The following is a 24524-nucleotide window of genomic DNA, read 5'->3' as shown; positions in this document are numbered from 1 at the left end:
AGCGTTTTGCAATTTCCTTTTTGGTGCTTTTCTCCAATTTGGTATTTAATGCTTTAATTTTAAAAAACAAAACAGTATATAAAAGGAGCCAGTCGCAAATGTAGACTATGTAAGCCCTCATGACAGTCCTCTGAGGATGGCGCTACCACTGTGCTGGCTTTACAGAGGAGGGAACAGAGGTTCAGAGACATTAAGTATCTGGCCCAAGGCCACACTGTGGTGAGCAGTGGCCGCACGCTTTGTACTCAGGCAGTCAGGCTCCAGGCGTAAGTCAGGGAGTTCCCTGGTGGCCTGGTGGTTAGGATTCCGGGCCTTCACTGCCGTGGCCCAGGTTCAGTCCCTGGTCAGAGAACTGAGATCCCGCAAGCCGTGTGTCACGGCAAAAAACAAAACAAAACAACAACAAAAAACAACCCGGTGCTGTCCCATTTTCCACACCCTGACTCATCACCACCTCCTCCACCTGCCCCCTATTCCCGAATGGGAAAATTGAGGCCCAGAGGAGCGAACTCACACAGACACTCAGAAGCGGAGCCAGGACTAGAACCCCTGTCTCTGAATGGCCCCTCCAAAGCAGGTGGGCACCAGGGAGGATGATGAGGATGGAGAAAGTCCCAGCCCTGTCTCCAGGCAGCCAGCTTCCCTCTCCCCTTCCCCCTCCATTAGAGGAATCACCAGCCGTCCTCCAAGGGCTGCAGAAACCAAGATCAATACTAACATGTGGCTTTTCCATCAGCAAAGCAATTAAGACCAATCCTTCTTCCATAGAGTGGAAGCTCCACTCCCCAGCTAAAGGCGGCTACAGGCTAGGGAAGGGGAGGCTGGTCCAGGCTTAGGGGTATCCCCCGGTTCCTCTTCCCTCTCTGCATCCTTCCATATCCTCCAGGGCGGGGGCAGGAAAGCTGATTCCCAGGCAAAGGAGGGGGATCCCCATCCAGGGCTGGTCAAGGTCCATCCCTGAGCTGAGGAAGGCTGGACCCTCCCCAGCTCCAAACCCTGCCCCCCACCCACCCATCCCCAGCAGAACCAGAAACCAGGCAGCTCAAAGTGGGGCCTATCAGTGGGGGCTGGGGGCCTCCTGACCCAGGCTACACATTCAAGGGATAAAGGATCTAAATCCAGAATTCTGATGTTTTTCTCGATGCGAGGTCACCCGGGAGCAGAGCTACACTGACAGGATTGAAAGAAGAAAACGTTTGTCACACAGCTTCAAATGTGTGCCTGGGGACTTCCCTGGTGGCTCAGTGGTTAAGAATCCGCCTGCCAAAGCAGGGGACACGGGTTCGAGCCGTGGCCTGGGAAGATCACACATGCTGTGGAGCAGCTAAGTCCGTGCGCCACAACTACTGAGCCTGTGCTCTGGAGCCCGCGAGCCACAACTACTGAAGCCCACGAGCCTAGAGCCCGTGCTCTGCAGCAAGAGAAGCCACTGCAATGAGAGGCCCGCGCACCGCATCGAAGAGTGGCCCCCGCTTGCCGCAACTAGAGAAAGCCCATGCACAGCAACGAAGACCCAATGCAGCCAAAAATAAATAAATAAATAAATTTATTTTTTAAAAAAAGAAAATGTGCCTGGTTACCAGACCTCACTGCTGGAAAAGCTAGGAACTAATTCTTTTTATAAAGCTTGTAATCATCTTGTGCATAGTACAATTACACTGCATTGCAAATTTCAGCGCTAAAATCATTAATTTGTTGAATGTAAACATGTACTTTATACAATAACTTTTGTAACTCTGAAATGTTTTCATTTTCTAATATGTAGGGAACCTCAAGAAACGTAGGGACTGAGTTCCTCTTGACCTCTGAGGCCTTGCTCCATTAGGCAGATGGGGAAACTGAGGCCCAGTGCTAAAGGAGCAGTCTCTTTATCAAAATCAAGGTGGTCATCAAAGTGATCAAGCCTTATTACAACTCAGAGCTCTGAGAAACTACTCCTGAACACTCCCCCCAACCCCCAGCCAATAGTCCTGGGCAGCCACAGACCTCTTATTAAAATATAAATTAGATACTGACTTCAAACTTGCCAACAGCTTCCTAATGTACTTATAATACAATCCAAACTCCTCACCACATCCAGGAAGACTGCTGGGTGCTGGGTCCGACCTCATCTTGGCCTTGAAGCTCCAGCCACACTGGCCTCCTTTGCGGCCTCAGGCACTGCAAGCCCCTTCCCACCTCAGGGCCTTTGCACCTGATGCGCCCTCTGCCTGGAACACTCTTCTCCTGGGTCTTCTCATGGCTGCCTTCTTTTCAGGCAGGTCCCAGCACAATGTCACCTCCTCAGAGAGCTTCCCCGGCTGCCTTTTCTGAATGTCCCTCCAGCCCCATCACTTCCCCATTACCCTGTCTTATTTTCTTTGTAATACTCATTGCTACCTGAAATTACCCAGCTTACTTGTGTGTTTAATGTTCTTTTCAGTCTCCCTCCTGTAGAAAACAGGTGCAATGAGAGCAAGACCTTGTCTGTTGGTCTCTGCCTTGTTCCCAGGGCCTAGAGCCACACAGCAGCTTGTCCAAGTTCCCATAGCCAAGAAGTGGCAGAGCTGGGATTTCAACCCACGTTGATAATTACTGTACTATATTGCCTCCCATTCTCATAATTGATAAATTAATCCATCCAGCTCAGTAGAGGCCCATGACGGTGAGGGGTCTGAGAGAAGCTAGTCTGCAGCCTCCTGCCTGGGTACCAGGAAGACTTGCTCCCAATGCCCATTATGATAAACGCTTTGTGAATCTTCTCCTTCTGTCCCTTGGGGCAGGCCTGGGGGCAAGATATTGGGGTTAAGGGGGCCAGCCCTGCCCAGAGCTCGGCAGGCAGCAGGTGGGTGGAAACTCTGGGGAGAGGTTCCTGGGGCCAGACAGTACCAGCAGGGCAGAGCGGGGGGGAAAGCAGAGCCCCGGGAAGTGCAGTCAGGCAGCCTGAGGGCTCTGCCTGCAGAGGGGGTGGGCTCTAGCAGGCAGATGGGCAGCGGGATTCTGGCTAGAGGCACAGGAACCAGGGCAGAAAATAGACCTCTGAGTCTCGGAACAGAAAATGTCCCCTCCCCCCACAGGTCTTCAACAAGCCTCCAGATCCTAGGAGGTTGGAGAAATAATCCCGAGGGCCAGGAGTGCCGGGCAGGGGTGGGGAAGGAGATGAGAGAGACCGGAAAGACGTGTCTTACTGCCTCTTCGAAGGCTCCCTTGCATGAACCTGAAGCTCAGAGGCAGCCTGAATGATCTCACCCCGTGCTTCCCACCCAGTGTCCTGGGACTGATGGCCGGGGAGCCGAGGAAGTGACCCCTCAGCGCTCAGGTGGACAGTGGGGCTAACGGAGGTCTCTGTATGAGGGCCAGTCACCTCTGGCGGCACCAGCCACATCCGCTTGCCCAGCGTGCCCTAAAACGTTGATGAATTCTGTGTGTGCCTGCCTGGCGAGGCTATAGCTAGGAAGCTTCCAGAGCCCCTGGCAGGGAGCTGGCGCTGAGCATGTACGGGCTGTTGTCACTGCTGACAGGACTTTTTATTTTTTTATTTTTATTTATTTTTTTTTTAGGACTTTTTAAATGCAAGAGCTTGGGCCTCACCTCCTGAATCCCACACCCTCAGGGGTGGAACTGGGGCAGCTGTATTTTTCAAAAGGCCCCCAGGGGGATTTGGCAAGGACTGGGACAGGAAAATATTTTTACCTTCATTTCATGTCTTTATGGCTTCCTCGAATTGTTTATACTATGAGCATTTTATATAAAAGAGTAGTTTAAAAATAGACACAAAAATTCTCTCCGGGGTTTGGGAAACGCTTGATAGAAGAGGCTGACCCCGTGGAGAAGGGGAAGACACAGCTCCCTGGGGAGTGAACCGACACCCCACGGGGGCGTGCCCCCCCTCTGGGAACTGCCAAAGTCACGGGGGTGGGGGGGGTGCCAGCAGGAGAAGCTTGGAACGTGTTGGCAAATACTCAGCATCAAACCAGTCCCCACCCCAGGCACTGTGAGCGGCAAACAAAGAAACCTGCTAAAAGAAGCTCTGCCCCTCATCTCCTGCTGGGGAGAAACGCGTTGGCAGTTGGCAGACTTCTTTGGGAAGGTTCTCTCAGAAGCTCCCCACTCCCACCCTTCACATTCACCTAGGCCTGAGCGCCTTCCTCCCAGGAGCTCAAAGGCCCCTGAGATCCAGAGAGGGGGCAGTTACTGCACAGCCCAGAGTCTACACTGTCCCTGGAACGCTTAGTCACCTTCCAGAAAATAGGCAATGCTCCCTCCATGCCCCCCATATGCATCTGTCTCTTTTTGTCGTGTGCTTGTGTGGATGTGGCTCTGAGAATGTGGTGAACTGGCCCAAGATTCCCCAGAATCCAGGGAGGACCTTGGTTTCTTTCTTTCTTTCTTTTTTTTTTTTTTGAGATGTTTTTGATGTGGACCATTTTTAAAGTCTGTATTGAATTTGTTACAATATTGCTTCTGTTTTATATTTTGGTTTTTTGGCCACAAGGCATGTGGGATCTTAGCTCCCCTACCGGGGACTGAACCTGCACCCCCTGCATTGGAAGGCAGGAGTGCCTTAACCACTGGACCACCAGGGAAGTCCCAAGACCTTGGTTTCTGACCCTCCCTCATTTTGGGGGCAACCCAACCTATCACCCCAAGCTGTGGCTCTAGTCCCACCCCCTCTGTATCTCAGGGATTGGGACATCTCCCTTGATCAATAGTGATGTAAAGCACAGAGAGGGCACCAGACAGCCACTAGTCACACAGCAACGGCAAGGCAAGTCCCAGCAATTGGGTGAGGCAGCCCTCCTACTGGCCTTCCTGCCAGCCCTGGCTCCCTGCCCCCGGCTCTGGCCCTCGACCTTCCACAGGTCTCGCCCTTCCACGCCAGCGTTCATGTGGACTGTGTGGCACGGCGGGCCCTGGTCTTCAGAGCACCACCCCCACCCCCAGCCCAGCCTCTCCTCCCTGAAGGACACTGGTCTGCCTATGGGGGGGTGGTTCAGTAACTAGGAGAAAGCACTGGGCTCCCAGCAACACTGAGCCAGAGAGATGAAAGGCAGCAGCACACAGTCCAACACAGAACATGCTGGGAGGCCTGCAGGGGACAATGGGCATCCTGTGCCAGCCTCTGTGAAATCCACACCTGCTGGGCCCTGGCCCAGACACAGCTGCCACTATGCCAGGCAAACACCTGGACACTTCACCAATCCCTCACACGATGTCTTCCACACTGCACAAGCCACGGGCTGCACAGACCGCACCTGTACCCGCCTCACCCAACAGAACGTCCTCCACCCACTGGGGGTCCCCAAGGCAGCAAAGACCCACCATTCAAAGCGGAGATCTTTTTTTTCCGGTACGTGGGCCTCTCACCGTTGTGGCCTCTCCCGTTGCAGAGCACAGGCTCGGGACGCGCAGGCTCAGCGGCCATGGCTCACGGGCCCAGCCGCTCCGCGGCATGTGGGATCTTCCCGGACCGGGGCACGAACCCATGTCCCCTGCATCGGCAGGCGGACCCTCAACCACTGCGCCACCAGGGAAGCCCTAGTGCGGAGATCTTTGTAGATAATCCTCCCCAACGCGCTGACTATGGTCACCACCATTACCGCCCTAACCACATGCTAAGGGCAAGAAGCAAAGCTTCTGTGCAGGCGTTCCAAGTTTTAACATCCATACAAATCACCAGTGTCTTGTTAAAATGCGATTCTGGGGCTTCCCTGGTGGCGCAGTGGTTGGGAGTCCACCTGCCGATGCAGGGGACATGGGTTCGTGCCCCGGTCCGGGAGGATCCCACATGCCGCGGAGCGGCTGTGCCTGTGAGCCATGGCTGCTGGGCCTGCACGTCCGGAGCCTGTGCTCCACAGCGGGGTGGGGTCCGCGGCAGTGAGAGGCCCGCATACCGCAAAAAAACCAAACAAAAACCAAAACAAAACAAAAAAAAATGCGGTTCTGATTCCTTATATCTGGAATCATGAATTTGCATTCCTAACAGTCTCCTGGTGTTGCTGATGTTACTGGTTTAGGACCACTTCCTAATTAGAATTACCTGGGGATCATTTCCAAAACCCAAGTCGCAGCCCAGACTAATTAAATCGCAACCTGCGGGATCCAGGCATCAGGAGTGTTTGAAGCTCTCCAGGGGATTCCAGGCTTGGAAGCCACCGTCCAAGGGAGTATATAGGGACCAGAGGGTGGACTGGATTGGTTGAAGCTGAGTGCACTTGGAGTTCACGGGACACTGGTTGAGCCCCGAGACGCGTTGGGCGCCGTCCTAGGTGCTGGGCGTATGTAGGGAATGAGACCCACTCCCACCTTCTTGGTGCTCATGGTCATGAGGGAACATAGATATTAAACAAGGCACCAAGCCAGTCAATGGGATAGCTCCAGGTTGATAGAAAGCCACAAAGAGAGGAAACAGTAATGAGAGATATAAAATGGGGAAGTCCCCCTCAGGTCTGGGGGTCAGGGAAGTCTCTCCAAGGATGTGACATTGAACTGAGACCTGAAGGTTGAGAAAGAGCTATCCTTGTAAGGAGCCAGGTAAGAGCATCCAGGTAGAGAGAAAGGTAGGTACAGAGGTCTGGCGGTGAGAATGGAGGCAAGCGGCAGAAAAGCAGGGAAAGGAAGGCCTACCGAGCACCTTAGTCTTTACCTGCACGGGTGGATGAGGGGCAGAGAGCCTGGCTTGTGGGAGAGGCTGTGGCCTCCAGCCCAGACCCTCTAAGGAAGGAATATGGAGGTGTCTATTCTCATCATACCCACAGGAAGAAGAGCCCCCACCTCTGACAGCAGCAACATCCAGGCGGACAGACCCAGATCCTGGTTCCAACCCAAGGGGTAGAGGGAGGGCTGAAGGGAGGAGAGCCCCGGAGGGCAGGCCAGGCACGGATCCACCGCCTACCTCTGGCCGAGAGCTTCTTAGTGTTGATGATCTTGGCAGCATATTCCTGGCCAGCCAGCACCTTCACACACCTGCGCACCACTGAGAAGGCTCCCCTAGGACAGAGAAGGCAAAGAGGGTGAGGGAGGGCCCAAGGGCTGCGTTCCCAAGAGACACCACAGTTCGTGCAGCTGCACCGTGCTGGGAGGGAGCCCTCGCTCAGTGCTGCTTGGGCTCGTAGGGGCTGCTGGGGCCCGATTCAGGGACGGAGCAGGCCCGGAGACCCAGGCGAACCACTGGTAGTAAATCTTTAGGAGCTTGGCCTCATGAGACATGAGACTTGTAGAGTCCTAATAAGTTAGGTTCACCAAATTCTAAAACATTAGAATCATGCAGTGTTAGAATCACAGAATCTAGGTCCCTGGAAATTTTCAGTTTTTTATTCTTTGAGTAGGTAACACATTGACATGGTTCAAAGTTCAAAAGGTACAAAAGTGTAGATAGTTAAAAGAGTCCTCCCCATCCCTGTACACTAGTCTCCAAAGTCCCCTCCCAAGAGATGGCCAGTGTTACCAGAGCATCTTTCCACAGATACTCTCCGCAATACTGGATACTGGACCTTGCATGCTGTTCTACATTCTCCTCTTTTTCAGAAATTTTTTTTTTTTTTTTTTTTTTTTTGGCGGTACGCGGGCCTCTCACTGCCGTGACCTCTCCCGCCGCGGAGCACAGGCTCCGGACGCGCAGGATGCGCAGGCTCAGCAGCCATTGTTCACGGGCCCAGCCGCAACGCGGCATGTGGGATCTTCCCGGACCAGGGCACAAACTCGTGTCCCCTGCATCGGCAGGCAGACTCTCAACGACTGCGCCATCAGGGAAGCCCCAGAAATTTTTTAGAGATCCTCCTTCTGTATTATAACATAAAGAGTTCCTATTGTAAATCAACTCTACTCCAATAAAAATTTAAAAATAAATAAATGTTTTTTAAAAAAAGAGTTCCTCATTTAATCATGTGGCTGTCCTATAACTTACCTAGCCAGTCCCCTGTCGATGGGCAGTTAGGTTACTTCCGATCTATAGCTATTACAAACAGTGCTGCAATGACTAACCTTGTACGCGTGCATTACAATTACATTTCCCATGTGTACAAGTGTCTTCGACTAAACTTCTAGAACTGGTATTATTTGGTCAAAGGGTAGGTGTTGTGTGGTAATTCTGATAGATAATGAGAGATGATCCATCTTAGAGGTGTACCAACTTACTTTCGTACTAGGATGTGAGGGGACCATTTTCCTCCACCCTTGTCAACACAACGTGTTATCAAACTTTCATATCTTTGCTAGTGAGATGTGGAACGTGGTGACTCAGTGCAGATGTGATTTGGAATTTTCATATCAAGAGCGAAGCTGAGCAGTTTTTCATATTTTAAGAGACTCCTGGGTTTTTATCTTCAACGTATTCGTGGCTGGGAGAACTTGGAGCAAGGGCTGTTGGTTTCACTGCTCATAGAAGACATTGTTGCCATGTGGAATGTGGCCCATTTCCCAGATTGTTTGATTTTTCGAGAAAAACTGGAAGTCTGGGTATTTTCGTGACATTTCCCAATTTTTAAATACTGGTACCTTATTCCAAAAAATTTAAACACAGTATTTTGCCAAACAAAACTAGTTTGAGGGCTAGATCCGTCATCTAGGTGCCATGTTATACCCTCCACCACAAAGGTCAGCTGGTCCAACCCCTTCACATCACAGAGGAGGCCCCCTAACGGGCCAGACACTACCTGTGGTCACCACCATTACCACCTTAACCACAGGCTAATGTCAAGAAGCAAGTCTCCTGGGCAGCCTTCCCCAGTTTTAATGTGCATAGGAATTACACAGGCATCTTGTTTAAAAGGCAGATTCTGATTCCTTAAGTCTGAGGCGGAGCCCAAGATTTTGAGCTTCAGTGTAGCTCAGGGTAGATTGATTGCTCAAGGTCACACAGGCCAGGTCATGTCTAGAACTCAGGTATTTCCTCCCCCAGGTTTTTGGCTTCTCTTCCACCCAGGGAGCCTGCCGCTTGCTGGCCTGAATGCCCAGGTTCCTGAAATGGCCTCACCCCACCATATCCTCCAAACTTTGATCCCCTCTCCTAAGCACACAGGCAGGTCCAAGCCACAAAAATGAGGCTGATGGGAGCTGGGGCGGACGCTGGCAGGCACCGGCAAAGCCCGCAGGCTGGCAGAGATGCTTGCCCTACACACATCCCTGGGCGTTGTGTCACTGGCTTCTTCGTGTCCGGGCAGCATGAAGGGAATGGGTGGGAAACTGTGGCGAAGGATAAGTAAGAAAGATCTGGGAGGAGGGCTAGAGACCAGGAAATATGACCTCGTAGGAAAGCTGAGGAAGGCCAGAATTCATGGGCACAGCAACAGACCGTCCGTGGGGTGTGCAGCCCTGCCTGTCCTCCACCTGGAGAGAGCAGCAGACCGGGTGCCCCTCCCTGAGAAGCCTCCTGGCGACATGTCCCGCTGTTTGTGCTCCCAGAGCACCCCACACCTCCCCATCTAGCCTAGGACTGTGCTTGCTCGTTCAGCTTGTCTGTCCACCAGACGGAGGGTTCCTGAGGGCCAGGACTGGAATGTTCTCCACACCCATGCACAGGTACCCAATGCTACCTACCAACAGGGCCTCCATAAATGTTACTCTAGGAACAGGAGGCAGATTTAGGTGAGAGGTTCTCAAATGAGACGGGGAGAAGATTTCAGTCTGGGGTTTTAGGAATAGGAACAGGCATCTGAGGAAGGTGAGCACACTGGTCTCTCAAAGGTGCCCACCCTACCCAAACAGGGAGGTTTCTGCCCAGTGGGAGGCCATGATTCTCAGAAGCCCCAGGAGAGAGAATGTTTCAAGGGGTCACTTCTGGGAAAGGTTTTGTGAACTCCAGGGAGAGGAGGAGCAGAGAAGGAGGGCTTGTCTCACTCACCAGCATCTAGCTCATGCTTGGGCCAGAGTTGGAGTTTAATTAACTTGGATGGAGGGATGGATGGATAGAGTGAGGGAGAAAGGGAGGATGTGAGGCAGGGAGGGAGAAATATAATTTCTCCACTAGAGAAACAAAACTCCATTCTAGATAAAGACATTAGATCGATGGTTATCAAACAGGCTGTTTCAGAATGCCTTGGGAATCTTTTTTTTTTTTTTGCTGCATTGGGTCTTCGTGGCTGCGTGCGGGCTTTCTCTAGTTGCGGCAAGCGGGGGCTACTCTTCGTTGCGGTGCGTGGGCTTCTCATTGCGGTGGCTTCTCTTGCTGCAGAGCATGGGCTCTAGGCGTACGGGCTTCAGCAGTTGCTGCGCGTGGGCTCAGTAGCTGTGGCTCGCGGCTGTAGAGCGCAGGCTCGGTAGTTGTGGTGCACGGGCTTAGTTGCTCCACGGCATGTGGGATCTTCCCGGACCAGGGCTCGAACTCGTGTCCCCTGCATTGGCAGGCGGATTCTTAACCAATGCGCCATCTCTTTTTAAAAGATTCCCGGACTTCCCTGGTGGTGCAGTGGTTAAGAATCCGCCTGCCAATGCAGGGGACACGAGTTCGAGCCCTGGTCCGGGAAGATCCCACATGCCGTGGAGCAACTAAGCCCGTGAGCCACAACTACCGAGCCTGCGCTCTAGAGCCGCAAGCCACAGCTACTGAGCCCGCATGCCACAACTACTGAAGCCCACACGCCTAGAGCCCGTGCTCTGCAGCAAGAGAAGCCACCGCAGTGAGAAGTCCACGCACCGCAATGAAGAGTAGTCCCCGCTCGCGGCAACTAGAGAAAGCCCGCACACAGCCACGAAGACCCAATGCAGCCAAAAATAAATTTCAAAAAAACAAACAAAAAAACATATTCCAAGGCATCTCCCAGACGTACCAAATCAGAACCTTCAGATGCAGGCCCAGAAATCAGTATTTTCAGTTAACAGGCTGCCCAAGTGATTGCTTCCCAGCCAGCTTGGCACTGCCCTGCCCGCCTTCTGGGGAAGTCCTGCTAAATGCCTGGTCCCCCTAGAAATCAGCATTGAGGGGCCATCACATGGGGCTCTGTGCAGAGAGGCTCAAGAGGCTCTATGACCCTGGGCTCTGCCCCAGGAGCTGAGGACTAAGAGCCATGTCTATAAAACAAGAGAAGGCACGCTTGCTGAACTTCCTCCTCAAAACACAGCACCAAGATTTTTGTAAATCCCAGGCTCTAACTAGGGGTCCAGGCCAAGGGCGGAGCAGCTGCAGGAACACTGTGTCTCTGAACGTAGGCATATGCATTTTTTTCTGGGGCAAGAATGCATAGCTTTTAGCAGATTCTCAGAGCGAGGAGTTTATCAAATCCAGTTCAGGGCTACTGATCCAGAGAACACCAGCCTCTCACATACCCAGAAGATGTCCTCCCTTCAAATGCACATTCACCACTGAGCTCCTTGGCCCTCACAGCAACCCTGTGAAGTTGGAATTATGATCCCCTATTTCACAGATCAGGAAACTGAAGCCTTAAGGGAGCAGGCATAATCCTGTCGAGGCTGTGAAGAGAATCCAGGTCACCTGCCCTTGTTCTTCTGACTCCACCAAAGGCAAGAGAGTGTGACCCTAAAAAGCAGGGGCTCTGGGCTCACAAAGCCCTGTGATCTGATCGTGACTGAGCCCCGACTGTGTGATATTGAACTTGGCCCTTCAACTGTCTGTTTCCTCCTATAAAATGTGGTCTATAATAATATCTCCTTCCTGGGTTTGTTGGGGAGGTTAAGGGAGGTAACACATGCAAAACACTGGGCACAGTACCAGGTACACAAATGCCTGAATGGGGCGAGGAAAGGGTCTGGGCCAAGGAGCCCCTCTTTCTACCCACACAGCCTCAGGTCTCCATCCACAAGTGGAAAGGCTCCTCCCTGCCTGTCCCGGTGCTGGGGATCAGGGAGAGGAGGGGCAGAGGAGAATCTGCAGCAAAATGAGAGTGTGGGCAGCAAGCTCGCAGCCCTAACTTCCTCTCTTTTTTATCTTTTGTTTAAAAAAGGCATGTTTCTGCATTCTCGTCCCGCATGAGCCAGTGGCCACAGCCCAGCAGCCTTGGCAAAAGGAAGAGTCAACCCACTCCTCCCACGGCCCTGAGCTGAGCAGGTGGCCAGTGGGTGGGTGGGTAGGAGCCTGGAAACAGGACAGGGTGGAAAAGGGGAGGAGGCCAAGGTGGGGAGGGCAGGGTGGGAGGGAGCGACCAGGGGTCCCAAGAGGAAGGGATGAGGCCTGCAAGCGAGGGCCCTACGTGAGTGGGGGATGTCCATGGGGGGGTACTGGGAGTGCCTGTGACAGCGTTCCTGGGTGCAAAGTGTTCGGGGGGGGGGGGGTGTCTGCCCACAGGTGTGTGTCAGCAGCCCATCAGTGCCCTTGTGTATGTGATGTCAAGAGGCTCTGGGTGTGACAAAGCACACGTGCGTCACCCTGGGTAAGTACCCATGTTAAGAGAGGGTCACAGAATGTGGGCAGGGAGGGGTGTGTGTGTCAGATAGACACTGGAGGGACGAGACCTCAGCTCTCAGCCCTGCTGGGAGGTCTTGGGCAGGGGTCCGGCCCAGCGTGGGCATCAAATTCTTCATCTGCAACTTGGGGGGTGGGGTGGGCGTGGGGCTAAAAGGTACACAGGCCTTTCCACCTTCAATATTCTGTAGCGAGCAGTCCAACAGAACTTTCTGTGATGATGGAAATACTCTGTGTTGTCCATTGTGACAGGCACTAGCCTCATATGGCTACAGAGCATTTGAAGTGTGGCTAGTGAGACTGAAGGACTGAATTTTTAATTTTATTTCATTTAAATCATTATAAGTGGCTAGTGAACACCATATTGGATAGTGAGGTTTTATGTGGATAAGAACAGGCGCTCCTGAACCAGGCAAACCAGAGTTCAAATCGTGGTTCAGCCTCTTACCAACAAGTTATTTAACCTTGGTAAGACTATTTCCTCCCCTGTAAAATGTAAGTAAGAATAGTACCCACCCTGAGCAGCTGTTTCAAGGATCCAGTGAGAGAGTAAGGTACGCAGTGGGTTTAGCCCAGTCCCTGGAGTATAGTAAGTGCTCAAGAAACAACACCGTTTATAGGCATCATGATCTCCGAAGTGATGAGAACAGCCAGCATCATCAGAGGCAAATTGGACCTTGTCTGCCAAGCTCGGGGAAGGAGCAAGCCAGGACAGGAGGTGTGGGGAGGCCATGGTGAGGGGGTGGGGTGCTCCCCAGGGCCCAGCAGCCTGTCCCTGGGTATGAGCAGGCAGGGAGGCTGCACCTGGTTCTCCGACTGACGGATGGGGAGGTTGCCGTGATAGTGGGTCCAGTGTGGCTGAGAACGTGCGGACGTGCTAATGGGCCGTGAGAAGCAGGATTCACCCTGGGAGATTGCTTCTCAGCTGCCTGGTAAGCAGAGTGTCCTGGGAGCTGCTGGCTGCCACCCACAGCAGGCTCATCACCCTCTCTGGCCTAAAACACCCCAAAATGCTGACATGGCTGCAGAGGCGGCACCAGGAACATTAGACGGGGACTCAGGAGGCCTGGGTCCTTGGCTGCCAACTTGCTTATCCTTCCATTTGAAAAATGGAGATGAGGAGCCCCAGCCCCATTTCCTCCTGGGCCAGCTGTGAGAAGTGTCTGCTACGTAGTGATAAGAAGAGGTTCCTGATACCCAAGACTGGTTACTGCCAACTTCCCCTAAAGGAACCCTCCCCTCCTTTATGCCGGAGCCTCCCAGAGCCCACGGCATTTGCCTGCGGGTGTCAGCAGACGGGGACACTGCTTACGGGGCTTCAGTCACCGAACCCCCTCTCCACTCTGCCCTCCTTGGGGGTCTGATGAGCAGGAGTCCTGACAATCTCTAGGGTCTTCCCTTCATTGGCTGCTTCCTCAAACACACCCAGGTCTCCCACATTCTGCAACAATAAACAACCTTCCTTCTCCCAAACTTAAAAAATTGAAGAAAAAGCAAGAGTGTTTCTCTCGACCCAGCAACCTGGGCCACTTCCTTCCTCCCTTTGTTGCTGCCAAACTTCCAGAACAAGTGTCCGACATCCACCGCCTCCTCTTCCCACCTCCCACACTCCATGAACCCACCACAATCTGGTTCCCACCTCCGGGCTCCCTGGAAGAAAAGTTGTGCCAGGCCCGTCCCCCCAGCCCCCTGCCAGCCCCGGCATCCCCCACTAGGTCTGATTGATCTGCCTAGATTGCCCCACTGACCACCCAGCTTTGAGACCTAGCTTCCCTCTTCTTTCTGCCACACTGTCCCCGGACCGCCCCCGCCACTTGCTGACAGTGCTTTCACTTCTTCATCCCTCCTCCCCACAGCATTGCTGCTCCCTGCTCGCTCTCCACCCATTCTTACCTCTTCCCCCTCCATCCCTTCTACCCAGGACCATTAGCTGGGATTTCTGGGGAGGCTCTGGGCGTTCACGAACACACCTAAAACTTTAACAAATTTATTGTATGTCTGTGCGTTGTTCTGGGCAGAGGATGTATATTTTTCATTAGCTTGACAGAGGATTCTCTGACACCCGTCCCCCCAAAAATGATGAAAGCCACTGACTATCACCCAAGGTTGAAATCTTCTTCTATACCACCCCTCCTCTCTTCAGAATGCTAGTCCCAAATTTCTAGCTACTCACCATCTTGCCTGGATGCTATGTGATAGGCACCTCTTAATCAAAGTCCACTCTCCTCCCCCCAAATCTCCCCACTCTGGGTTAATATACCTAAGCATTCTACCTCTCTGAGACAAGCTGGGGTGATTTCAGAAAGTTCCTGCTCGGAACTTCCCTGGTGGTCCGGTAGTAAGATTCTGTGCTCCTAATGCAGGGGGCACAGGTTCAATCCCTAGCTGTGGAACTAAGATCCCAAATGCCACATGGTGCATCACGTGGCCAAAAAAAAAAAAAAAAAAAAAGGAACGTTCCTGCTCAAATGTATACAGACCTGTTATCTCTAATACCTCTTGGTGGTCAGTAACTTACAGCCCAGGTTAGCTGATCTGATCACTTGGCAAAGAGTAAGCCCTGGGGGCATGGAACCCAGAGCAGATGGAGTTTGAATGGCTGGGGGAAGGGACAGAGCTGGGGCTGGCCACCAGAGCAGCTCCACCGCAGGGGTCAGAGCATGGGCCACACGTGGCTACATCGGAAGCTGCAATAGTATCTTGCCATTGAGATCCATTCTCTCCCCATTCTACAGATAAAAAAACTGAGGCCAAGACCTTGAACCCAGGACTCCTGACTCATCGTCTTTTGCTCTTTCCAATACCCCATACTCTCGCATCAGAGGGCCCTAACTTGGGGTCCACAGATGGGCGTTAGGGTGGGGGGATCTGTGGGAAATATTATACAACATTCTGTGAGTTGGAGTGAGTGTGTGTTTTCAGGGGTGACTGTGGCTCATATGAGATTCTCTGAGGGCTCCTAGATTCCTCAAACAGTTAAAAATCTGGGATCAGATTTGTTCAGAAATGAAATGAACATCTTGGTTTCCAAAACACCCACCTCTACATACTTTAAGCAATTCCCTTCACTTTTGGGGGGACCTCAGTTTACCCATCTGTGAAATCAACTGTTGATCATTTTTAAGCCCTCTTTATTTTTTTCGTTTGAAGCAATAGTATCATTTCTTTTTTTTTTTTTTTTTTTTTTGGGTTCACGGGCCTCTCACTGCTGTGGCCTCTCCTGTTGCGGAGCACAGGCTCCGGATGCGCAGGCTCAGCGGCCATGGCTCACAGGCCCAGCCGCTCCGCGGCATGTGGGATCTTCCCGGACCGGGGCACGAACCCGTGTCCCCTGCATCAGCAGGCGGACTCTCAACCACTGCGCCACAAGGGAAGCCCAATAGTATCATTTCTTAATAACAAACAAACAAAACACAGCTATGCAGGTCACCAGACGGCAAATAAAGCTGAGATGGTAGGGGCTGGCAGCTCAGGACCCCTTCCACTTCGTTTTCTCTCTCTTCTCCCCAGCTCAGCATGGCAGCTCTGCCCCAAACTCCACAAACTAGCATTTGAGAGCCAGAAAATCCTAGGACCTTTTTCTGAAACCACACATCCCTCCCCAAGCCGCTGCAGCCGCCCACTTCCAGACTCCAAAAGATCCTGCAGGGACACAGTGTCTTCAAGCTATCCTGCACACCCCCCCAGGCCTGCCGTGTGCCAACCCAGCAGAAGTCTTGTGGGGGACACAGAAGGCCTGGGAACCAGAAGAGTCTCTTTGCTGCAGGGAACATTGAACCAACAAAAATTCCAACATATTCCTTGTTTGGGCTATGCCTGGGTTTTCTTGAATGGGTTACAAAAGGGAAAAAAAAAAATCCACAGGTGGTGGTGTGATGAATTGGGAGATTGGGATTGACATATATACACTAATATGTATAAAATGGATAACTAATAAGAACTATATATATATATATATATATATATATATATATATATATATATATCTCCACAGAGCTTGGTAACAGGATCAGAGCAGGCAAAGCAGGAAAAAGGCTGAGGGTCTGCTTTCTCCCCAGGCTCCAAGGGCCTCCTGGCCTGGCTCCATCGACACGTACACAGCAAAGACTTTCAGAGCTTCAGAGAGAGAGGCTCCAAGGGGTAAAAAGCCAAGCACTGGACTGGAAGGAGGCTGGAGCGCCCAAACCTCATGTGTCACTGGCTGGTGTGACCTCAGGCAAGGCCCTGACCCTCTCTGGGCCTTATTTCCCCGTCCCTAAGACAAGGGAGTACTCTTCATTTTGGTATTCTGTGCAGAACTGAGGCTATTCTGGCCCCGAAACCGTCGCCCACTTCGTGCTTGCAGCACGGCATCTCACCAGGCGAGGACAGGGATGCAGGGCAGGAGGGAACTGGAGGCACGGGGTGAGAAGAGGGCTGTGGAAATGCATGCATATCTCTGCTAGCAGGGTGCTCACTATCTCCCAAGGCCATGTCCGTCTGGGCGGTAGAAGGGCAGTTCTGACCATTGGAAAGTTCTTCCTTACGTTAAGCTGAAACCCACCTCCTTGTTACTCTACACGTTTGGTCCTGCTCTGCCCTCCAGGGCCATACAGAGCAGCCTTGTCTCATCTCTGGGGCCACATGATGTCCCTGCAGAGATGAGGGGAGAGGACACACCCCTGAGGGGTCTTTTCTCCCTGCTAAATTCCCCCAGCTTCTCAGCCCTCTCTCACTTAATTTGGCTTCCAGACCTTGGCCACCCTGCCTAGGCCCCCTCTTCTAGACATTCTATAGGTTTTTAATATTCCTTTTAGTACCCAGGCATCCAAAGTTGGAGGCAAGTTGAGCAGGCCTAAGAAGAGTAGGTCCACCAACCTCCCTGGGGCTGACATGCTCCATCAAAATATACACCTCAAAGCCTTTGCCTGTGTTGTTCCCACTCTGAGGAACACTATTCCACCCTCTTCCCTCTGACTGACTCTTATTCAGCTTCCAGCTCCCCAGTGTCACCTCCTCAGGGGAGCCTTCCCTGATACCTCCCTCATTCCAACTAGTTGAGGTCTCTTTGCAGCTCATAGCCCGATGTTTGTGCTCAGAGCCCTTAACCAGCTGCATTTAAATAATAATATCTGAAGTGATTTAATTAATGTCAGATTCTCACTAATCCATAAGCCCCAAAGGGGCAGAGATGACATAAGTCTGGCATGTGGTATCTGCTGGGCTCAGCCTGGGGCTGGGAACAGAGTCTGTTGTCAGGAAATACTTGTTGAGTGGATGCAAGAGTCACAGAAGCATTCCTCCTTTTATGTGATGCCAAGACACCAAGGCTGTCAGCGTTTTCCAGCACAGAAAGTCCCACCGGCCTTACAGGCCCACCTGACGCCTTGGTGGGCAGCTAAGCCCCACGAGGACCTAGATCTAGTGCCTGGGCTGGATGTCAGCAGGCTGTGGCATGCTCGGGGGGCTGCATCAGGCCGGCCTGGGGAGGGAGGCTTCCTACTGTGCCAGAGAGAGGCTCGGAAGAGACCGTGACACGGGCAACATGCATGCAGGAGGGGTGGACTGTGGCCAAGGGACCAGCACAAAAAAGAGGGAAGGAGAGAGAAAGAAACAGAGAGCAGAGAGACACAGGGAAGGACGAGAGGCAAGGGCAGAGAGAGAGAGAAAGAGAGAGAGACAGCCCAGAAGACTAGCCAGCATCATCTTGCTCTCCCTGCACTGGGAGGTAAGACTCTTGCTCGATGCCCTGTTGGAGCCAGTGTGTTTGTCGACTTGCACGTCCACATGCACCCATGTGTGTGTGTGTGTGTGTGTGTGTGTGTGTGTTCGTGCACTAGCAACAGGATGCAGGCGCTGCATTCCAAGGCTCTGCCATCACCCCACTGAGAGGACCGGGGCCCAAGACTGCAGGGGTGCTGGCAGCAGTCACCGCGTGCTTGTGCAGGGAGGCAGGCAGGCGGGAGGGAAGCTCGGCAGTGTCAGTGTGTCTCAGGCTGTGTGGAGGCGGAGGCCTGCGGCATGCACCAGAACATGTGCGTGCCTTCCGCTCTGCTGGCTCGGAGGAGGAGGGAGGAAAGGCTGTCCCCTTCCCACCTGCCCCCCAACTTCCCATCCTTGGCCTCTGGCCCCTGCACACCATCTGGTCCCCTACCAGACCCTGCTTCTGCCTCTCCCTGTGGCCTTGGGCAAACCACCTCTCCCTGGGCGTTGGCTCCACCGTTGATGCTTGTGAGAGACAGTGTCTATGGTCCTCCCAGCTCTGGTGTTCTGGAAGCCCGAAATTCCTCAAGGGTGCCTTCCACAGACGGAGGCTAAAGAGGGTAGCAGCTCTAACGGCACATTTCAGCATCTGCAGAAGTGTTCTGATCCCCATTTCACAGATGGTAAAGCTGAGGTACACCAAGGACAAGGAATCCACCCAGGGTGGTGCCTCAAATTAGAAGGAGAATCATGATTGGACATATATAAGTGACAGTTCAGAGTTCCCTCACCCACAAGGCCACACCCCTCTTCCCTGGAAGTGTTCCCCAGACAGGGCACCAGAAGCGGCCCCTTTCATCAACCCTCCCCCCACACGCAGGGTGCTGGAGACCCAAACCCAAGCCTGAGAGCTGCCACCAGTCTGCTGAACTGGTCATTCCACCTTCTCAAGCCTCAGTCTCCTCATCTGTAAGATGGGCGAGTAAGTTCTCTGCCTCCCTCAGAGCTAATGGGTGGAGAAGTGTCACACCGGCCCCAAAATGCTGTGAAGGTGAGAGGTTATTAGAAGCAAAATAAAAGCACAATACCGGTCTTTGGTGGGGGGAGTACATCGATGCCCATGTATTTTCTCCCTCTCCAATATTACACCATCGATCCTCCTAACAGCTCTGCCAGGGAAGGGCGGGATTGCTAAACACATTTTGCAGATGTTAGAGCTTGTGTCCCAAGAGAGAACCTAAGCAACCAGGACCCTGGGCTCGCCCCCACCGACCCCCGCCCAGCGCAGGGAGCTGCCTCTGGTCCCCAGTGTCCCCCACGGATCATCCCAGCCTAAGCCCCATTCATGATACAAAGCCATGGAGGTAAGCGGGGTTGGGGGGGCTCTGGAGGTAGCTCTCCCCACTCCTTGGGGCAAACTTGCAGGCTCCTGCAGCCCCTCCCCAGCCCCAACACCGCCCTTAAGTCAGTTTCAGGCCCCTGTTTCTAGAGAGGAAAGAGTGGGTTGCAAGCTCTCCAGCCTCCCTCCCTCCTCCCGCACCCCTTTCTCAAGTGAAATCCCCTCCTGAGCCTCTTTCTGTGCAGCCCATTGATTACACGGGCTGCAGCGTAATTCTGCCTCTCTAACTAACCTCTCCTGGGAGTGGGATCCAAAGCCCAGAGCGTGTCAAAGGCTGGTGGAGGCATCCTCCTTCTCCACCTCTTGGAACCCAACCCCTTCCCCTGATCTTGGTTTTCGAGAAGGCTGGGTCTGCGGGGGAGCTCTGGTCCCACTGCCCGGGCCCACTCTGACCCTGCAGCTGGCGGCGCTGCAGCCTGCCTTTTGCCTCCAAACAGGCATCTGTGCTCCTAAGGTCTGGGCTTCCATTTCTCTCTCCCATGGGAGGAAGGAGGATTGGGGTCAAGGGAGGAGGGAGTGAGCTAGTCTCCGGGTCCCAAGAGACAGCCCCACCTCAACCCTCTAGGGAAACTGGAATCAAGTTCCTGGCTTACGTGAATCATACGCTGCAGTGCGACCTTCGTCTAGTGGCATCGAGAGGCCCCAGGGCCCTGATTCCAGCTCACGCCCCCTCAACTGGCTGCCCACCAGGCGGGGGAGGGACTGCCAGCCCTCCCACGAGCTGTTCAAAGGCCTGCAGGCAGGAGCCAGGCCTCACTGGGCAGGGTGCCAGGAAGCCCTCGAGAGGCACGTGTCCTCCTCTCCAGCTGGGCAGCCAGGGCCCTTCAGAAGGAGGTCCAAAGACCCCCACGTCCCCTTGGAGGGCCAGCCCAGCTGCCTCAGGCAGTCACCGTGCCAGTGATCTGACATGGGCTCCCAGAATGGGGGCTCGGTTTCTGGGTGGTAACAGCAGTGTCCCGACTGACAGGGACCTTGGGTCACCGATTGAAGGATGGGCCCTGCAGGCACCTTCGCTGCTTATCCCCACAGAACAGGAGCTGTTGCATATCCCCGCTAGCCTGTGGGGGTGGGGTGGGGGGCAGGGCTTGGTCAGCCCCTCTGCCAAGCTGGGCAAACTCCAGACAAAAGGTAAAGGCGTGGCAGGTCAGCTTCAGCCTGTTCGTCTGAGGGCAACAATGACCCCAGCATGCCAGGCTTGTCACTATGTCTTTATGAGAACCATCTCATTTCATCCTCCCAGCGCTTTTTTATCTCCAGGTTACAGGTGGGGGGAAAGAGGTGCTACAGTCCGCCCAGTGTCACAGCGCTATGGGTGGTGAGGTCCAGACCTTGTGGGCACTGCCACTTCCTGTCCCACTAGGCACTTGGACAGAAGCTGCACGCAGAGCACGAAAGCCCTGTCTCCTCGGTGATGCGCCCAGGCCTTTCAGATCCAGGCATTAGAGGTGTAGAGCCTCATCTCCTTTTTTTTTCGGATACAAGCATCCTGAACCTCAGGCCCATCCTTAGCCTTTCCGATGTCCTGCAAGTCCTGACATTGCCTGGACCATTTCGTAAGTTTGTGTGTTTTTCTAGGGAAGGTAGACTTAGACTTTCATCATATACCTGGAGGAATATGTGACCTTAAAAAGGTTAAGAGCGCTGATGGTTGTGGAAGGAAAAGGTCTGAAATTGATCAGATTAGGCCTGGCCATGCCTGCCACCCTCAGTTTTCCTGTCATGGCCACGAAAGGGCTCCCTGTCCCCTAAAATTCTGCCCTTGCCCCAATCCCTCCAAGCGCCCCAGCAGACAGCGGGGCTGAGAAGGCTCACGCAGGCTCTCCCTGACAAGTCACCCCCACAGCACCCAGTCTGCATGATATCCATCTCCTCTTGGGGCAAAACATCACTTTTATTTTCACTTTGAGCGCCTGAGTCATGTCTCAACTCCATCTCACTGCACTCTGTGACGCAGTCCTCCCGAAACCGAGGCTTGCTCGCACCCTGAAAGGCAGCTCCCAGCTGATCAGGGAATCCTTGGTTCCGTGGGTGCCAGAACCCAGCTGAGAAGGGGTCCCTGCACAAGTGCAGCAGACAGCCTCGGTCCTCCAGAGCAGCCCCAAACGTTTCGTTCCTGCTGTCCAGCCCCCCACATCCCCAGCACAAAAACACACTCAGAAAGACAGGAAGTCTGCAGACAGGAGTGAGCACACATCTGCACATGGGTGTGTGTCTGTATGAGGGAGCTGGTGTGTGCCTGTAGGTATCAGGATAGCCTGGTGTGCAACTGTGTGAGTGTGTGTGTGTGTGTGAGTGCATGTGTGTGTGTGTGTGCGGGCAGCCTACTTGTACACAGCCACAGGCCCACCTCCCACATATATGCAGACACCAGCCTGAGCTCACACACGCCTTCAACACCCACACTCCCACCCGAGCCCATGGGCCCAGGCCTCACACGCACACACATAAACCTTCCCGTGGACATGCCCCCCTGTTCCTCACAGACGTGCAGGTCCAGACCTCACAGGAGCACCAGTGAGCCCCAGTCCCACGTGTGCATCCTTACACAGACATATATTTACGCACAGCTGATATGCATACAGCTCTGACCGCCCATACATGTGTACACACAGTGCCGCATGTACACACCTTCATTCCCCTGCAAACCAGCCAATGGACCTGCTTGTGCCACTTGCATCCACCCACCCCTGCAGGGCACACTTGCATTTTTAGGCCTTACACATGAAGCACACACCAGCACCTCCCTTCCGGTACACACACATGTGAACACATGCACACCTTTTCAGTGCATGCAAGTGTACCCCAGAGTCAGTCCTCACGCAGCAACACACAACAAAGCACACCCCTGTGTGTGCACATCCACACCTCACAGCAGCACATACCTGCTCACAAGGCCCCTCTCCCCTGCACTCCTGCTGCTACAGTGGGGACCACCCAGGGCACTGGAGCTGCTCTGCCCACGGGGAAAACTCTGCCTCTACACCGTACCCCTACCATGGATCCAGACTTAGCTGGCGGCATCCGGGAACGCTTCCCTGACACTCCACAATCTATCGGGCTACCCCAAAGGGCTCTCCACCCCCCACATCCTCCCACCCTTCTCTCTACACCAGTCATCAGAGGCAGGAAACGCGCTCTGGGGCTGGACAACTTTGCCAAGAGACCAGAGCTGGTGCACCCTCACATCACTAGCCCCTGCAACAGCAGTGTCCCCCCACTGCTCGCCTGATTGTCCCTCCCCTCATCCCCTCCCCTCCTCCCAACACCTAGGAAGCCTCACCAGTGGCTCCGTTATTAACCCCTGCTGTATCGTTGCCCTCACCCCTGGCAGGAGCTGGCAGGGGGGAGGTGGGGAGGGGATGTGCTTACAGGGAGAAGTTGGCCACTCTGCACAGCTGCTGTAGGTGCCTAAAGGCAGGAGGAACTACCTGGGAGGTGGTGAGCTCTCTGTCACCAGAAGTAACCAAGTTGAGGGAGATGGCCACCTCAAGAGAAACTCAACAGGGGATTCCAGCCTTAGACTCAGCTGACTGGGAAGATCCCTTTTTAATCCTGTTTCTAAGAATCTGTGTGTGCCCAGGTCATGTGCATTTGTGTGTGTATGTGTGTGTGTGTGTACACGCACAGACACTGCCATGCACTGTCAACCCTTCACCTCTACGCACACACTCGCCGGGCTGGCCTTGGCTCATCTTGGCAAACATGCCCGCACCTGGCTCTAGGCACTCTGCACGTACAAGTGCCCCCAAACACATGCAGCCTTCCTCCCTGTGTGTGCACTGGAAGCACTGCAGGTGCACACCCCCACCCGTGACACTGACTCCCTGAGCCCTCCAGGACTCTCTGAGGTGCAACTCACTTTCCCAGTTCCTCGAAGAGCTGGTACTCTTCCGTGAAGCGGGTGCAGGTGATGGTGGCCATCCTGGCGCTGGGTGGGCAGGCGAGGCTTGGGGCTGGAGGACCAGGACTGGGATGCCGCTGCTCTGTTCCCGGAACTAGGGGCCACTCGCCTGCCCGTGCTGCCAAGTGCAAACTGAGAACCGGCTTGACTGACGAGCCCGGGGCTTCTGAGCAGAGCACTGTGGCTGCTCACAGCCTCGCGAGTCTTCGTCAGCATTCAGGTCCCCATGGCAACCACCTCCGAACCGCCCTGTTCCCGTTGCCCCGGTAACTGCCTCCCCAACACCTGCCTGCCTTCCACTTCAAAACCAGCTCCCTGGCGCCCTGGCCCTACTGCACACAGTACTGCAGGCCTGTGTGGACCCGGGGGTGGGCGGACCCAGCACCCCCGAGGTGATGGACCAAGGGAGGGGTTGGAGGAGGGGAAGGAGAACAAACTTAGTCCACAAGTAATCTTCAATCTTCCCACCTCCCCCACTTCCAACTGTGGGGCCCTTGTAACAGACAAGATGGGATTAAATGGGGCAAAAAGGCAGTTGCCATGGTAACGGCTGGTGGGTGCCACATTCTGGGATGGTCCCCCGGAAAGACAGGATGCAGTTACCCTGGCAACTTCATCTCCTCTGGAGAGACAGGTATTGCCCCGTTGCCCTGGCAACAGCCAGGTTCTAAGGTTTACAGGGAAACGATGGCTAATTCATTGGGATCTCTCTCTCTCAGTGGATCACCGTAACCTCTGTAACTATCTCTCTGCTCCCCTCTAATTTTTTTTTTTTTTTTTTTGCCTCTTCCTCTGTCTTTATTTTGCTCTCTCTCTCTCTCTCTTTCTCTCTCTGTTCTTTGCCACCTTGTCCATCACACTGGGACCCTAGCTAGGGGGAAGTGCACAGAAGCTACCAGGATTCTGGAGGGAATATCCCTGGCTGCCTGCTCACCCCAACCCCTCTCAGCCATGACAATTGGTCCCCTCCTGAGGTCTCTTCCATAACCACTCCGTTACCCCAGGCCGCCAGAGGGGCCATGGAGATCTGATCTCCTGGGGCTCATGTCCCAGTTTCTGCTTGTGCTTCAAGTCAAGGTGAAAGAGGTGGAGGCGGCAGTGGGGAGGGGAGCATGGCCTGGCTTGGAGGGGAGTGGCCGTGGACCTGCCCTAAAATCCTCATTCCCAAATTTTGTGGGCACTTTCCTGGCCAACTTCAGCTCTTCAGG

The 24524-nt window shown here is 53.8% G+C and overlaps 1 protein-coding gene across 1 annotated transcript in view; it reads right to left on the bottom strand.

The window, feature by feature from the left end:
* CAMK2A (calcium/calmodulin dependent protein kinase II alpha) overlaps positions 1–23543 on the bottom strand; it is a 65768-nt gene extending 42225 nt beyond the window's left edge. Inside the window, exons 1-2 of the mRNA XM_060008533.1 lie at positions 23275–23543; positions 6875–6969 (exon numbers count right to left, since the gene is read on the bottom strand). Coding sequence (XP_059864516.1) covers positions 6875–6969; positions 23275–23336 — 157 coding nt within the window. The 5' untranslated portion in view covers positions 23337–23543. The remainder of the gene's footprint in view (positions 1–6874; positions 6970–23274) is intronic.
* Positions 23544–24524: the final 981 nt, after the last annotated feature.

This window comes from Delphinus delphis, chromosome 3, assembly GCF_949987515.2.
Source record: "Delphinus delphis chromosome 3, mDelDel1.2, whole genome shotgun sequence".
Classification (NCBI taxonomy): Eukaryota; Metazoa; Chordata; class Mammalia; order Artiodactyla; family Delphinidae; genus Delphinus; species Delphinus delphis.
Note: the sequence above shows the minus strand (reverse complement) of the source record. Positions and strands in the feature narration are given on the sequence as shown.